General features: G+C 31.8%; 1 protein-coding gene across 2 annotated transcripts in view; it reads right to left on the bottom strand.

Annotated features, from left to right (window-relative positions):
* LOC143084982 (ubiquitin carboxyl-terminal hydrolase isozyme L3-like) overlaps positions 1–16,431 on the bottom strand; it is a 94,356-nt gene that overhangs the window by 11,164 nt on the left and 66,761 nt on the right. The window contains exon 6 of one of the 2 annotated variants that reach the window (XM_076261097.1): positions 4,387–4,445. In XM_076261097.1, coding sequence (XP_076117212.1) covers positions 4,387–4,445 — 59 coding nt within the window. Of the gene's footprint in view, positions 1–4,293; positions 4,353–4,386; positions 4,446–16,431 lie in introns of both variants that reach the window. The other variant, XM_076261098.1, reaches the window with a different exon arrangement.

Here is a 16,431-nt window from a genome sequence, read left to right as displayed (position 1 = left end):
TTTGGTTTTTGAGTTATAAGCCAAAAACTGCATTTTACCCCTATGTTCTATTTTTAGCGGTGGCGGCCATCTTGGTTGGTTGACCAGGTCACGCCACACATTTTTTAAACTAGATACCCCAAAGATGATTGTGGCCAAGTTTGGATTAATTTGGCCAAGTAGTTTCAGAGGAGAAGATTTTTGTAAAAGATTACTTTAATTTACGAAAAATGGTTAAAAATTGACTATAAAGGGCAATAACTCCTAAACGGGTCAACTCACCATTTTGGTCATGTTGACTTATTTGTAGATCTTACTTTGCTGAACATTATTGCTGTTTACAGTTTATCTCTATCTATAATAATATTCAAGATAATAACCAAAAACAGCAAAATTTCCTCAAAATTACCAATTCAGGGGCAGCAACCCAACAACCGATTGACCGATTCATCTGAAAATTTTAGGGCAGATAGATCTTGACCTGATCAACATTTTTATCCCATGTCAGATTTCCTCAAAATGCTTTGGTTTTTGAGTTATAAGCCAAAAACTGCATTTTACCCCTTTGTTCTATTTTTAGCCGTGGCGGCCATCTTGGTTGGTTGACCAGGTCACGCCACATATTTTTTAAACTAGATACCCAAAAGATGATTGTGGCCAAGTTTGGATTAATTTGGCCAAGTAGTTTCAGAGGAGAAGATTTTTGTAAAAGATTACTTTAATTAACGAAAAATGGTTAAAAATTGACTATAAAGGGCAATAACTCCTAAACGGGTCAACTGACCATTTTGGTCATGTTGACTTATTTGTAGATCTTACTTTGCTGAACATTATTGCTGTTTACAGTTTATCTCTAACTATAATAATATTCAAGATAATAACCAAAAACAGCAAAATTTCTTCAAAATTACCAATTCAGGGGCAGCAACCCAACAACCGATTGACCGATTCATCTGAAAATTTCAGGGCAGATAGATCTTGACCTGATAAACATTTTTACCCCATGTCAGATTTGCTCTAAATGCTTTGGTTTTTGAGTTATAAGCCAAAAACTGCATTTTACCCCTATGTTCTATTTTTAGCCGTGGCGGCCATCTTGGTTGGTTGACCGGGTCACGCCACACATTTTTTAAACTAGATACCCCAATGATGATTGTGGCCAAGTTTGGTTTGATTTGGCACAGTAGTTTCAGAGGAGAAGATTTTTGTAAAAGTTAACGACGACGGACGACGACGGACGCCGGACGCAAAGTGATGGGAAAAGCTCACTTGGCCCTTCGGACCAGGTGAGCTAAAAATACACTAAATGACATGCAACCAGGTGCTAGGGGCCTTAACACATGGGAATCAACTCACAAATAACAATCCATAAAAATACACTAAATGACATGCAACCAGGCGCTAGGGGCCTTAACACATGGGAATCAACTAACAATCCATAAAGATACACTAAATGACATGCAACCAGGTGCTAGGGGCCTTAACACATGGGAATCAACTCACAAATAACAATCCATAAAAATACACTAAATGACATGCAACCAGGTGCTAGGGGCCTTAACACATGGGAATCAACTCACAAATTACAATAAAAAAAATACCTCATACCTTAGGTGACATACAACAAAACAAAGTTAAATAATTGGTCCTTAACACATAGGAATCAACTTGCAAATAACAATCTCCAAAGATACCTAAGTGATCTGTAACAAGAATGGTACCAGTAGAATAAGTTTTCTTTACACTAAACTTTCAGTAACACCACAGGACAAATCAAGAACCACAACAGACAACACCATGGCCAAAAAGCTGAGTAATTGATTTAAAAAAATATGAAACTGAACCGGATTTTTAATTAAAACATCTGGGCCCGGTTGTTCAAAAGTGTTGTTAAGCTAATGATGTCGTTAAAGTGTCGTTAGCCAGTCGTTAAATTTAACATAATTGTTAAGTGTTGTTCAAAATGTTTAACGATTAACGCAGTCGTTAAATCTGTGTTAAACTTAATCACTTCACATACCTATATTAACCCCCAACGCAGCGTTAAAGATGGCCGCCTTAGACTTAGCCTTGTTTCATGTACCAATTCAAAGAAAAGAAAGAACTTTTAGAAGCAAAGAAGAACTTACCCTAGACTACACTGACACAGAACTTAAGAGCACGCTACAGATTTGGGAGGGAAGGCATTTTATTCTTATCTGATCTAGTAAGGGACAGGTTGACACGTCAGACAAACCGGAATCATGCCCTCAGTGTAGAACAACAGATAATGGTGACATTGATATTTCTTGCCAGTGGAAGTTCCTTCCAGGTCATAGGTGACACATTAGGTTAGACTATATACTTTTAAATGCCTCAACTGTTTACATATGTTTTCTTATAACAGTAGGTCAAAGTTTATTGTGATGAGAGATCTCAATATAAGGTCAAAGGACAAATATCTTGGAACCACTAAATGGACAAAATATGTTTATGAAATGGATATCTTTATTTAAAAACTTAACAGTGTACTAGGTTTTGTGTACAGGTGATTACAAAATAATACAAAATTTGAACAAGGTCAACTATTTTTGGTCAAAGGGACATAACTTTGGAAAAACAAAATCTTTTGGCTATATCTATCTTACATTGATTGTACAATAGTCATATTAAAATTTTACCCTTATCCTCTCTCTGAACAGGGTAAACACAGATACAAACAGAAATCTACCAAATATGCATACAGTATTAACTCTATTAAACATTCCTATTTTACAAGAAATTTTTATACTATAAAATGAAGTTTTACCACCTCCACCCAAATAAAACGTGAAAAAAACTCGCAAGAACCAGTCAAAAACAAAGAAGCAGTATAAAAGGATCATACTCAGTTCTGAAACCTAATCCATTTAACATTTCTTTAGATTATTCATATGCACAGTATGTAATATTGTTATAATTTTTAATTTGTAGAGCTGATGTAGATGAAGGTAACTTGAAATTAAGGAATAACAGTACTGTAGTTGAAGAGTTGCCACCGTCAATTGTAGATTTGACAGTCGCAAATGCAGTTTTACTGGCGACGCGTAGCGGAGACAGTAAAACGGAGATTTGAGACCGTCAAATCAAAATTGACGGTGGCAACTCTTCAACTACAGTACTGTTATCCGATTCTAATGCATTACAAAAAGAAAAAATACGATAAAACTTGAAAAAATGTCTAAATTTGACAAATAGAAAAAAATCCGTGAAACTTCATGAATGATTTTGGCACAAAGACGTCATGGCTAAACGTGACGTCATACAAATGAAAACTTACAAACTGGAGGTTATTACATTACCTGTACGCTTCAAATTGGCATAAAATTACATTAAAACGGCGAATTCGAGGTTGGTGTTGTTTTATTTTCGATTATGTAGTAGTAATCGAACATTTGTTGTTTCAATCAATTTAAAATGGCAGGTCCCTCCTTAGTTACGCCTGGTCAACTGTGGATTTGACGGCAACTTTTAGCCAATGAAAAAAATTGTTACATCCAAATTGCATTAGAATATAATATAAGCATAGATCAGTTTGCTTCTGTTTTGGTGTGAGATTGCTTACAGCATAATTATGAACCTTTTCTGTCACTGTAATTTTAGTTAAGGGATAGCTGTACTGTTGTTAAATTTAAGTTGGTGATTTGATGGTTACAAATGCAGTTTTACTGGCAACAACCTTCAAATCAACAGCAACAACTCTTCAACTTAAGGATGTACTTAGGTGAGGTTTTGGAATAAGTGTCAAATGTTCGGACTCCTTGGTGTTTTACCAAACAATACAAAGTAAAATATTTTGCCCCATAACACATATCTATCTATCTTTTAACATAAGACTTAATAGCTCATAACAGGTCATTTGACAATATCTAAGCAAATTCTTGATTTTCTTTCTCTTTATTTGAGACACAAATATATAAGACATATGTAAATATAAGGTAAAAGTCAGAGTCAGACTTTTCCCACCATATTTTATAAATCAAATATCTCCAAAAGGAGCTCCATTACCTATCAATATTTTTAGCTTATTTTTATCCTTAAGGAATTGATACTCTTTCAGCTTAAAGTATCAATTTTGAATTCTTGATTTATTTAATTTTACCTTAGATCATGTAAGTACATCCTTAAGTATTGTATTCTGTTTCTAATGCATTACAAATTGAAAAAAAAAATAGGTAGAGCTTGGAAATAAAGTATAATTTGAAATAAAATAAAATTAAGCAAAACTTTGTGAAAGAATCAAATGCATCATCAAATTTGTTGAGGTAAACAAAGTGTGACAACAACAACTCTAACCTCTAACAGAGTGTCTGGACTGGTGTCACCATGGAAACAAGGTCCATCAGTACGACCATCTGAAATAATAAAGAACATTTAAGATAAACTAACCTCTAATAATGTATCAGGACTAGACGTACTGTGGTAAACAGGGCCATCACAACCACCATCTGAAACAAAAATACAAATATGGGTTATAAAGATGATAGGCTTGGGTTACTGTTAACAAAACTCTCAAATTCCTGTCACACATTCGAGAGATCCAGTATAGTCTGTTTTCTGAGTTGGAATTAATGTTACAAAACGTTATTATGTCAAAGACAGAGGCATATTATTTGGACCTATAATGGTTATCTTTTACAAATTGTGGATCATTGAGACTTGTCTCATTGGCACTCATACTTCTTCTTATATTTATGTTTGAAATCTGTGAACGACAAGACAAAGAAACACCAACTTATGGAAAATATCACCTGACCATACATATTTTCAGCAAGATGGTTGGGTCAGATTTTACAAGAGATTGAATATTTTATATTATGTGGAAATGTAAAATTATTCCATTTCCTTAAACTGGCTGTTAGAAAGACTAGGGAATTGCTTAGGAAAATGTTGTGTGAAATATATTGTTCAACCTTCACATTAAAACAGACACTTTCCAAACCACCATTACATGAGGAATTTAATTGTCTGTAAGAAATTGTGACCACTTTTGTATATATTTGGGTATTGATTGACTAAAATATGAATAGGACATAAAAGATGATCAATTTACAGTAAACATAGGTACCAATGATGAATCATTTGACTGTAAAATCTAGGTCACACCATTTACATTCATCTATAACTCAATTCATGTCGAAGTACCTATAAGTCGAAACTATTTCAACGTGATCTCAAGCCAAAAGATTGGCCTAATGATGTTTGAGATAGACTATCATTTGGAATGTGATCTATATGCCAGAATGTAACAGACCAACATAAAAGTTGGAAGGTTTGGTCCAAATAATTGACAAAAGCAATATTTCAAGGAAATCATTATATTAGTACAAATTCTTAGTTTTCAGTTGTCTATGTAACCTCAGTCGAGGAATTCTGCATTTATGATATAAAACTATTAACCTCCTCCACAGACAAAACAAACAATTAGTTTCAAGAAGTTTCTTCTTATTTATTGTAAATTAATATTGCATGTCAGTTTTAAATTTTACCCTGAAGGATCGTAAACTGAAATCTTTGTTGAAGCATTTCATTGATAATGTCAAATGACACCACAGTAAGGAAATAATCTAATTATCTATTTCCCAGAACTAAACAAAATCCATACCAATTTAATACTGTCAGGAACTAGGCTATATATAGAAGATATTTGCATAGTATTTGTGAATGGAAAACTGGTGTTGGAATGAATCAATACAAGTCAATTTATCAAGGGTTATCTTGTCTAACTTGTAAGTGGACCATGGTTAACCATCAAACATATATATAATTAAACAATTAACCTTTTTTACCAAAGAAGATACAAATAAAAGTGAACTTTATTTCTAATAGTATTATATAGGCATATTTCAAACCATTAAATCAAATATAAGGCAATTAATGATATTTTTCAGGCACATTATCAACATTGAGCTTGAATATGGCATACATATGTTTTTTTCTAAATGTAATTCTGTTTGGTTGTACACAGTACCCTAAACATGATATATCAACCAATGAAAATTAAACACTTAACCTTATCCTGATAATCATAATGCATCAGATATTTGTCACTGGATATGATGCAAACAGCAATCTTTCCTTATATTAAGACTATATAGAAAAACTATAACCTTGTATGATCTATGAGTTGATTACCACTGAAGAATACCAGAGGACATGAAATTGTGTCATATTTTTTAATAATCTAGTGCTGCTGGGTTGATGCCTCATTTTCTTAACTTATCTCAGCATTTATTTATAAACATATTTATACAGAATCTATTCTGGAAACTTTTAGTTGTGAATGCTTATAGACAAATAAATCATAATTTATAGACTAGAAATAAAGGAAAGTCAGCAATAAGAAACTGTCATAAAACCTATGCATCAACGACAGCTATAAACTTATATAGGGAAAATTATAGTCATAAAGGGAGGTAATTATTCCTCAAATACCTCATAGAACATCTGATAAAACATTAACTTATTTTCTATGACAAATGTTCTAGATATCTATTTGGTCAATGGTCAAATAATCATAGATCTAAATATTGTATCTATACTCAAGAGTACAAATACTAACTATAAAGTACTACAAGAGTGCACACGCTGAAATGTCTCGCCTTCTATACTAATCATTGATATTATGTTGATAGTCCTAAGTATAAAGTTAAGCTTTATAACAACTGTCACATAAACTTAACATTAACCAAGATAACTAAACAAAGACCAATGAACCTTGAAAATGAGGTCAAGGTCAGATGAACCATGGCAGGCAGACATGTACAGCTAACAATGCTCCTATACAACATATATAGTTGACCTATTACTTATAGTTTAAGAAAAATATACCAAAACACAAAAACTTAACACAGTGCAATCAACCGTGAAAATGAGGTCACGGTCAAATAAAACCTGCGTGACTGACATAAAGATCATAAAATATTTCCATACACCAAATATAGTTGACCTATAGCATATAGTATTAGATAAAAAGACCAAAACTCAAAAACTTAACATTGACCACTGAACCATGAAAATGAGGTCAAGGTCACATGACATCTGCCCGCTAGACATGTACACCTCACAATCATTCCATACACCAAATATAGTAGACCTATTGCATATAATATGAGAAAAACAGACCAAAACACAAAAATTTAACTATAACCACTGAACCATGAAAATGAGGTCAAGGTCAGATGACACCTGCCAGTTGGACATGTACACCTTACAGTCCTTCCATACACTGAATATACTAGCCCTATTGCTTATAGTATCTGAGATATGGACTTGACCACCAAAACTTAACCTTGTTCACTGATCCATGAAATGAGGTCGAGGTCAAGTGAAAACTGTCTGACAGACATTAGGACCTTGCAAGGTACGCACATATGAAATATAGTTATCCTATTACTTATAATAAGAGAGAATTCAACATTACAAAAAATTTGAACTTTTTTTTCAAGTGGTCACTGAACCATGAAAATGAGGTCAAGGACATTGGACATGTGACTGACGGAAACTTTGTAACATGAGGCATCTATATACAAAGTATGAAGCATCTAGGTCTTCCACCTTCTAAAATATAAAGCTTTTAAGAAGTTAGCTAACACCGCCGCCGCCACCGCCGCCAGATCACTATCCCTATGTCGAGCTTTCTGCAACAAAAGTTGCAGGCTCGACAAAAATCAAGGTTTTGTGAATATCTATACTTTTGTTAAAGGAGCATCAGCAGTCAAATAACTGATTCTCATATTTTATTTCTAACATGCTAAAATGTATATCCAAATTTCAAAAAGTCTAAAAGTAACAAGCAATCTTAGAAAAATGTCAGGCGGTGACAAAATTCCGTTATAAGCAGCTTTCAAGTCTGTCAACCCCATTCAAACTTGTTATATCGTTAATCTAAATTGATTTATCTTTACAATGGTGTATAACATGCCTACGTTTGTTGTCGGAATCATCCGTAGCAATCCTACCCAAGTATGACAATATCTTGCTAGGGAAATTTAAGCAAGTATGATTGATTAATTGATGATTACTTCACAATGTGTAAGCACAAAAAATTGATATTGAAGTTTCAGCAAGTTTAAAATTTAATAAATTGTGGTAAACCATTTCCAAACTATGTACAAATGTGTCAATTGATTCCAGATAAAATGTTTTCTATGTAGAGAATGCTCAATCTAGAGTGTGGGCCATAAAATATATGATGATAAATCTAAAGTATTACTCATTGTTGACTAAAAGAAATCAAAATAATATGGTCAATTGCACACGTATAGAAGTTTTTAAGTCTAAGTATGTGTTGCAGACAGATATGTCCTCTGTACATGTTGCTAAGGAAGACAATCAGATGTAATTTCTAGATGAGTTTCTGAAAAAAATCTGGATAAAGCAATGCTTTAATACATTATGATACAAATAAAAGCAATAAGAAATATATAGTGCTTATATTATCTGTATTTAATAGTCCATACTAGCTTGCGGTTAGCCAATTTTACAAAATTCATAAATTGTATCAAATTAACAAAGGTATATGAGTCATAAAGTTGGCATCAGGTATATTCAATATAAGTAATATTGTTGATAGATTCTTTCCTTTTTGGATTATTTCGGATTAATAGTGTTTTGTCTGAACTGTCTCATTTAGCCTTAATAGTAGAATATATGCCTACAATATTTCCAAAATGGAACTTTAGATGCTTGATGTTCCTATCCTTTTGGTCTATTTTCTTTTTTACATTTCTTTCCTAATTTATAATATACATCTTATTGATTAAAAACCTACTTTCCATTCCAGTAGTAAAACTATATGCACTCAGGTTAGCATATCTATCTATATCTTACAACATATAAATATTTAAGTGTGTGTAATATACCATTAGTTTAAACATATTTACTTATAGTGGATAGGGAAACAAGTTATTGCAACTTATATTAATCCCTTTCCACTTTACGAGTGTGAGTGCTGCCTTGAAACGGCATTTGCCAGCTCTGTTTATGCAAGCTATATGACTCTCTCTTAACACAGGTCAGCCATTAATCACCCCCTTCTGACAGACTATCATTGTTTCCTCAAGACTATACTGGTAAATGGTGTCAAGGGATATATACCATTATCAGGTACACTCTAAACTAAACACATTGTAGGAAGCATTTCACTACTATCAAAGTCCAAGCAGAACAAGTAAAACATCAAAAATTATTAAAACATAAAAATAGGACCCAATGATAAATTAGGCCAAATAAAAATGCACAATAAATATTGACTGCTGCTGGTTTAATAAATCAGTTCATCATCTAAAACAAATCACCAGAAAGACTGTCTACTGACAATTCTCAGTTATAAACTCATTATAAATACCATTGTATATATTGTCTTACCGTCATAAAAATGTCAAGCTAAATTATGTTTCACAAACACAGAAATTAGCCAACAAAATACTGTATTTGGTGTTACAAGCACAAATTGTGTTCTCCAAGTACTGAGTAAATTTATGACCAAGAGCACTGATGCACCATCCATCATCAAAGTAAATTAAGGCAACTAATTAGTAATTTAAAAACCTTTGACGTTACGCGCGATGTTCGTACCTCATTGAAAAAATTGACGTGTTCGGCAAGATACGGGTCTCAAAATTGCAATTTTGTTATTTAAAATAAATGTCTGTTGTACGCATTTTAAAATATAAGGTTTTTTCAAAAGAAAAACGAAGAAAATAATTGTATAAACTATGTTTTATGTTATATGCGACAAGCTTCAATTTAAAAAAACGGGATTTTTTAGAGTGTCCCGCGTAACATGTGTCGTTTATTGTAACAACTGAACCATGATTTTTATCTTAACCATTAAATATTTTAAAAAACGGATTTTTCCATTGTCTAACAGAAATGTTTCGTCAGTCATTTACGCAATATTTTATGATGTTATTATATAAGTCCATAGAAAAAATGCGTTCCATACAACTAAGGCATTTCTGTCCCACTGGGAATTTTTTTGGGGTTTACAGTTTTGAGAGTTTCAAAAAATTAATCTAAAATTGAAAAAAGTTAGAATTTTTATTTCTACGTCAATGTTATTTTGCTTAATTTTCTAAATTTCTGGACAAATATCCTGTAAAATATAAAATGATGATTTATGGGCGATTTTTCAAAGGCTTACAATGTTGTCGCACCTCCATTTTTTGGCATAAAAACGAACATAACTCAAATTTACGGCAATTTGTTGCTAATCCGCTCTCTGATAAAATCGAATTCCATGATTTTTCGAAATGTTATTTTTCTCAATTTTCCAAAAATCTAAAATACATCAATTTCCTATAGATAATTTGAAATAACCGTCAATTTTTCGGAGTCTTACTAGAATGTCGCACTTGCGTAAAAACGACGTTTCAGACTCAATTTTGATGTGAACGTTACAAACCATTTTTCTGATTATTCAAAAGATTTTGAAAACGGTTAAAATCATATGACTTTTTTATATTCTACCACATGTCGTTGAATTTTCAATTGTATTAAAATATATAGTTTTGACCTCAACCCTGGCATATATTAACCTAAACGATGCGAAGTCTCATTATTGAAGGAAGCGAAGTTCAGGTTTGTAGACACAACAAATCTTGATTCAGTTTAAAATTTTAAACCTACTCGTGGATACAAACTTTACATTAAGTTTTTACTCACAACCGGACAAGCTAAATATTTAATGTTAATATTCATGCGACGAATGTTTAATTAAGAATTATGACATGGGTACAGTTTTACTGGTTAACCTACATTTGTAAAAACAGAATTGCATGGTAGCAATGAGGTCGTGCCTTTATATATTGATATTTGACCTGATGGAAAACATTCTAAGACGACAAAACTGACACTGAATATGCAATGACTGACATAATTGCAAAGATAACTCTCCTGTCCCTATAAAGAGATGAAGAAAATACAAAGTACTATTTGATTTGCGCATTTACCTGCCTTGAAACTTTAAGAAATATTGAAGATGACGATTTTGCGGGGAGTTTCTTTTACAGAAAAAAAAAATCATTCATGGACCGTACTTCGAAGCATATTTGAATAGATCCAAATAAAATTGTCGTTTTAATTGATTAGACAAAAACCTAACAGCACGATACTACACGAAATAGTCATTATCATGCTTTCACAGCAGTTAGTACAGTTAAGAGTTAATTCCCGATTTTAATCTACTCGTCCCGAAGCCGTCCGTTTGGACTCTCGTACTAGAAAAAATGGAACTTCAAGGTAGATTATGCAATAAATGTTGCTATGACAAAATATGATTTATGATCAATACAGACAATAAAAAACATCAAGATTAACATAGACTTATAGTTTCTAGTACATATCCTTAGGAAAGTCGTTGTCTCAAAGGTGAAATAGAGATTGAAAATATATATGCGATATAAAGCAATACGTTCCAACAAATTAAGATACATTTATCAACCAAACTCCAGATTCTTGATATAGTTTTTGATATACTGTAACGCAAATAAACAGTGAAGAAATTAAAAGAATTATTTAGTTATTGTTCTATGTACACACCAATAAAATGGAATGTATTGGTCACAAACAAATAAACAAACACGCATTAATCATTTGTAAATAACATAAACGTTAGTAAAGTTTAATTTTTTTTAAAAGATAAGCTTGATTACTGAAAAAGTCACGACGTCGTGTTACACTTGTATGTACGAACATCGCGCGTAACGTCTTAGACATATTGTAGTTAATTAAAGTTAGAAGTGACTTCTTTTTTCTTTTTATTTGCTAGATATTGATAATTAAGTTTTTTCCTTTAAATTGTAGCATTTGATACTGGTGAATAACTAGAATGATTACACAATCTAAGGAATTATTATGATCTGTGAGTTTTACTTCAGTTTTAAGTGTAATACTTTCATAAAGTTCAAGAAACAGAATGAAGAATACTGTACCCCCGTTTATAAACTTGTTCTAAGATATATCATATATATGTCAGACCTGATATCATTCTATTGTTTATAAACTTGTTCTAAGATATATCATATATATGTCAGACCTGATATCATTCTATTGTTTATAAACTTGTTCTAAGATATATCATATATATGTCAGACCTGATATCATTCTATTCAATTTTCTGTTTGATAGTTGCAATAAGTTTAATAGTACTTCAATAACAGATCCATGATTAAATATAACACATTACATTATCCTTGTATTTTTTAAAGTCCTCATTGAAGCCATACATCATTCAAGCAGTTTAATAATATTAGGATGACAGATTAAGAATTTCATGTTAGAATAGAAACAATCTTTGACAAAATGTCTTGTGCAACCAGAGGAATTTAATTAAGTTTTATTACAGTTATTGTAAGGTAAAATCTGCTATGTCAAGAATATCTGTTGGAATTATTGACTGTAACTGGGTGAAAAATATATATATATTCTGATTCAGTACATACACAATGTATATGTTAGCGGCAATAAGTGAAATTAGGCATTAAGCTTAAATCCTATGCAATAAGCTAACGCCTAGGCAGTTAGTCTATTGCCTAAATGATGTTAGGCATTAGTCTTAAATCCTGAAAAATGTGTGCAGGCATTAAGCTTAATGCCTAAAATATAAATGCAAGTAAATAAAGGAAATTTATTCATTTAAATAAAAATATATTTCCTACATAATAACATTATGAGAACTGGGGCATGTTTATCGAAACTGTCCTACAAGATGTTCTTAGGACAGAAATTATGATAAAATTAGGACCGACTTACGACATGTCTCAGCATGCACATCGTAGCTATTTGTGGATGATCTTAGCTAGGATGTCCTAACCGCTGTCCCAAGTATTGGCGTAAAAGAAAATAACAAATGAAAAAATTGAAATATTGTATCAAACCCGATTAAATATTAGAAAATAACTATTAGTTTTGAATTAAAGGTAATAAAATAAGTTTGATATTTAAATTGTATATTTAAAATCTTTGAAACAAAACACAAGTCAAAAATATAACTTAGTATGTTTTATATTAGAATTGATCAAACTAATTGTAAATAGTTCAAATTAAATATAAAATCGGTAAAATCATTATTATATGCTTTGAGGGCGCTGAATTTGAATTGTCACGGTTTCATACTTAAAAGTTCAAATTCAAATCTCGTGCAACTTTCATATAAATACTGAGTACTTCAACTATTTAATTTTATTACTGCAATTAACATACGTTTGAATACATGTATGAGCAAAAGAAAAAATCAAATTTTTCCAATGCAAAACTAAAGGGCACAGTTTCATCCTAAATATAAAAAAGAAGATGTGGTATGATTGTCAATGAGATAACTCTCCCAAAGAGACCGGAAATAAAATCACTAATAAAATATGTTATTTATATTAAAACGCATGAAATATAATTTTAAACTATGAAAAATTGATGGAAATTTGTGTTAAAATCATTTTGTTATCACAAGTTTCGAACTGTTAACAAAGAAAATTTACTTATCCAATACAAAAATTGGTGTGAGCAAAAAATACTATCTTAATTTTGTTTACTTTTGACCAGTTCAAACCAAGGATTTGTATACTACCAAGGATTTGTATACTATACAAGTCCTTGTTCAAACCAGCTCAACTAGTGATGTGTACAAATTTTCGTATTAATATTATAATTACTTTATAGAATCTTTCCTCTTTTTTAATTGCATACAATCACTTTTTTTAAATCTTTTTAATATTTTGTAATACCACAACTCATGAAAAAGGTTTGAGTTAACTCTGTTTTAACTGCTAAAATTACTTTTAAATAAACTTAGTATACTAAATTTGAAGATCTGTCAAATGAATGTATATTCATACATGTAATATTAGAAAGATAATTAGGAAACAAATTTATATCAAGAATAAATCACCAATTAAGCATAAATTCCAGAGTTGACTTATTGCCTAAAATTATGTTCGGCAATAGGATGAATAATCATCATCAAATTTCAGGAAATAAGCTTAATTAATGACTGAAAATTTCAGGCAATAACTTAATGCCTAGGATTTAAGCTTAATGCCTAATTTCACTTATTGCCGCTAACATATATAAATCTGTATAGTGCACCTGAAGACTGGTCAACATAGATAATTTATTTATGTAGTATTATCAGTAAAGACCTAACTTTGTAGGTTCAAGAACAAATTACACTACTGTCTATTATCAATAGATCATACTAAATGATTGTACTGGTAGAATTACATTAATTTTTTCCTGCTTCAAAAAGAAACTGACTTGGATTCTTCAATATAACCAAGGAAATATCTAATATAACCAAGGAAAGATATTTAACAGAAAATTGGCAAAAGAAGTAAATTAATTTTTGATTGGTTATCTTGCAGATATTCTTAACCTGAAATGTCAATAACTTTTAATATACCAGTATATATATAAAAAAATAAGATGTGATTGCTAATACCAAAACTGTCCAAATGTGGATGCATTAGCAACTAAATGTCACCACATGGCCTTAAACTATATTCTAATAAGCTTTATTCTACAGTTGTTATCTAAAGTGAGAATTGTAATAGTTAGTTCTTTTAAGATGCCAACAGTGTCAAAATTGACACACAGTCAAGTGTTAATAGCCTTAGTTTATAGGACAAACACATTCACACCTCTGTCCAAAAGATCAGACAACATTCTGAAATGTCTTACTGCTATATAGGAGAAAGATTTCTTAAAATACCATTGCCATGCTTATGGTATTATTGAAATATCATAAGACTATATATACAGAAATTAATCTGAAAATGATCCAAATATTAAAGGAGCTTATACTTTTATAAGCTTTGATACTTTCAGACTTCAAATGATTTAGTGCCAGTGGCGGATCCAGAAATTTTCATAAGTGGGGGCCCACTGACTTACCTAAGAGGGGGCCCGCTCCAGTCACGCTTCAGTGATTCCCTATATAAGCAACAAAATTTTTTCCCCAAAAGGGGGGCCCGGCCCCCTGGCCCCCCCCCCTAAATCCGCCTCTGAGTGCAATTGAACTTGGAAGTTTATCCAGAATCCAGACAATCATATGAAATTAGTTATAAAAGGTAGCAGATTAATAGTTTGATACGCCAGACCTGCATTTAGTCTCAATAAAACTCATCACTAACCCTAAGGCCAATTAAAATTAATTGATAGATTTTCATCCCCGCCCGCCCCTTTGAAATCGTCCCGCCCCGATTTTTTTTATTTTGAAAAATTTACGATTTCCGGATTTTGTTCATCCCTGTTTCCGGAAACCGTCCAAATTTTGTTTCCTTCCAAACTTCCTGTTTCAAATTTCGGTTTTCATATTACTTCTAGTAATTAAAAAAGATTCTGCAGCTCTATAATGACAAAATAGTCTACCGAGAACAGAGATTGATTTCGAGAAGGGGATGAAATAATCAGGCTACAAGTAATACGCTGTGTCCAAGATGGCAAATCGCGGCATGACACAGATTTCTGGGATTTAGAAAACCGTTGATTTTTTCATTGATAAAATGAATTTGTGGCAGGAATTTTGGACTGTGAATTATACCCAAAGAGCAAGAATCGTGGAACACCTTTGTACAAAACCATAACTGTATAAACAAAATGACACAAGCACGAACTTGTTAGATTTATGACAGTATAATGAGTTCAAAAAGTAGGCAAACATACACTTAGATTAACCCATGCATGGCTTTTTTGTTGTTGACAAACAGCAAACACCTTCTGTCCCAATACCCTCAAAAGAGCCATTAAACATCTTTTTTGGTTAAGTTCATGTTTTACATATTAATTATATTTGCATCTTTAAGATGAATCATCAAAGCACCAACCCTTTTGTTTTCAAAACTGTTTCATTTTATTCTGTACTTGTAATTCTTTAGTTGCATATTTGTTTCATTTTATGGAGACAAAAAAATGGTCGTTTAAAAAGACACATAAATTATAGGTGAAGGTAGTCCAACTGAAGAGAGCATTCTTATTTTATGTTTTTGCTGTTTAGGTTTCTAAAGCAGCAATTACATGTAGAACAGTGGTTGCCAATCAGAGATTTTTATTCATGTTAAGATTTGAAATATTATGTACGATTCCTTATACATGTATATACATTATATAAGCTTATTATTACACTTGCATATTTGAAGAACACGTCACAAGAGGGTTTCATAAGAAATAAAAAATAAAAAATAAAATCCTCCCACCCGCCCCATTTTTTTCAAAAATTTGGATGAAAATCTACTAATTAATTTTAGTTGGCCTAATATCAAACAAGTACTAAGTTGGAAGGCAATGAAGACCAAAAATTCCAAAAAGTTGTGCCAAATACGGCTAAGATAATCTATGCCTGGGATAAAATAAATTACAATCAAAGACCAATGATTCAGGACTAAATATTCCAAGTTTTTATTGTGCATGTAAAAAATCATAACTGTAGCCATGTGAAGT

This window comes from Mytilus galloprovincialis, chromosome 8 (genome assembly GCF_965363235.1).
Source record: "Mytilus galloprovincialis chromosome 8, xbMytGall1.hap1.1, whole genome shotgun sequence".
Lineage (NCBI taxonomy): Eukaryota > Metazoa > Mollusca > Bivalvia > Mytilida > Mytilidae > Mytilus > Mytilus galloprovincialis.
The sequence above is the reverse complement of the archived record's forward strand: the minus strand, read 5'-3'. Positions and strand labels throughout refer to the sequence as shown.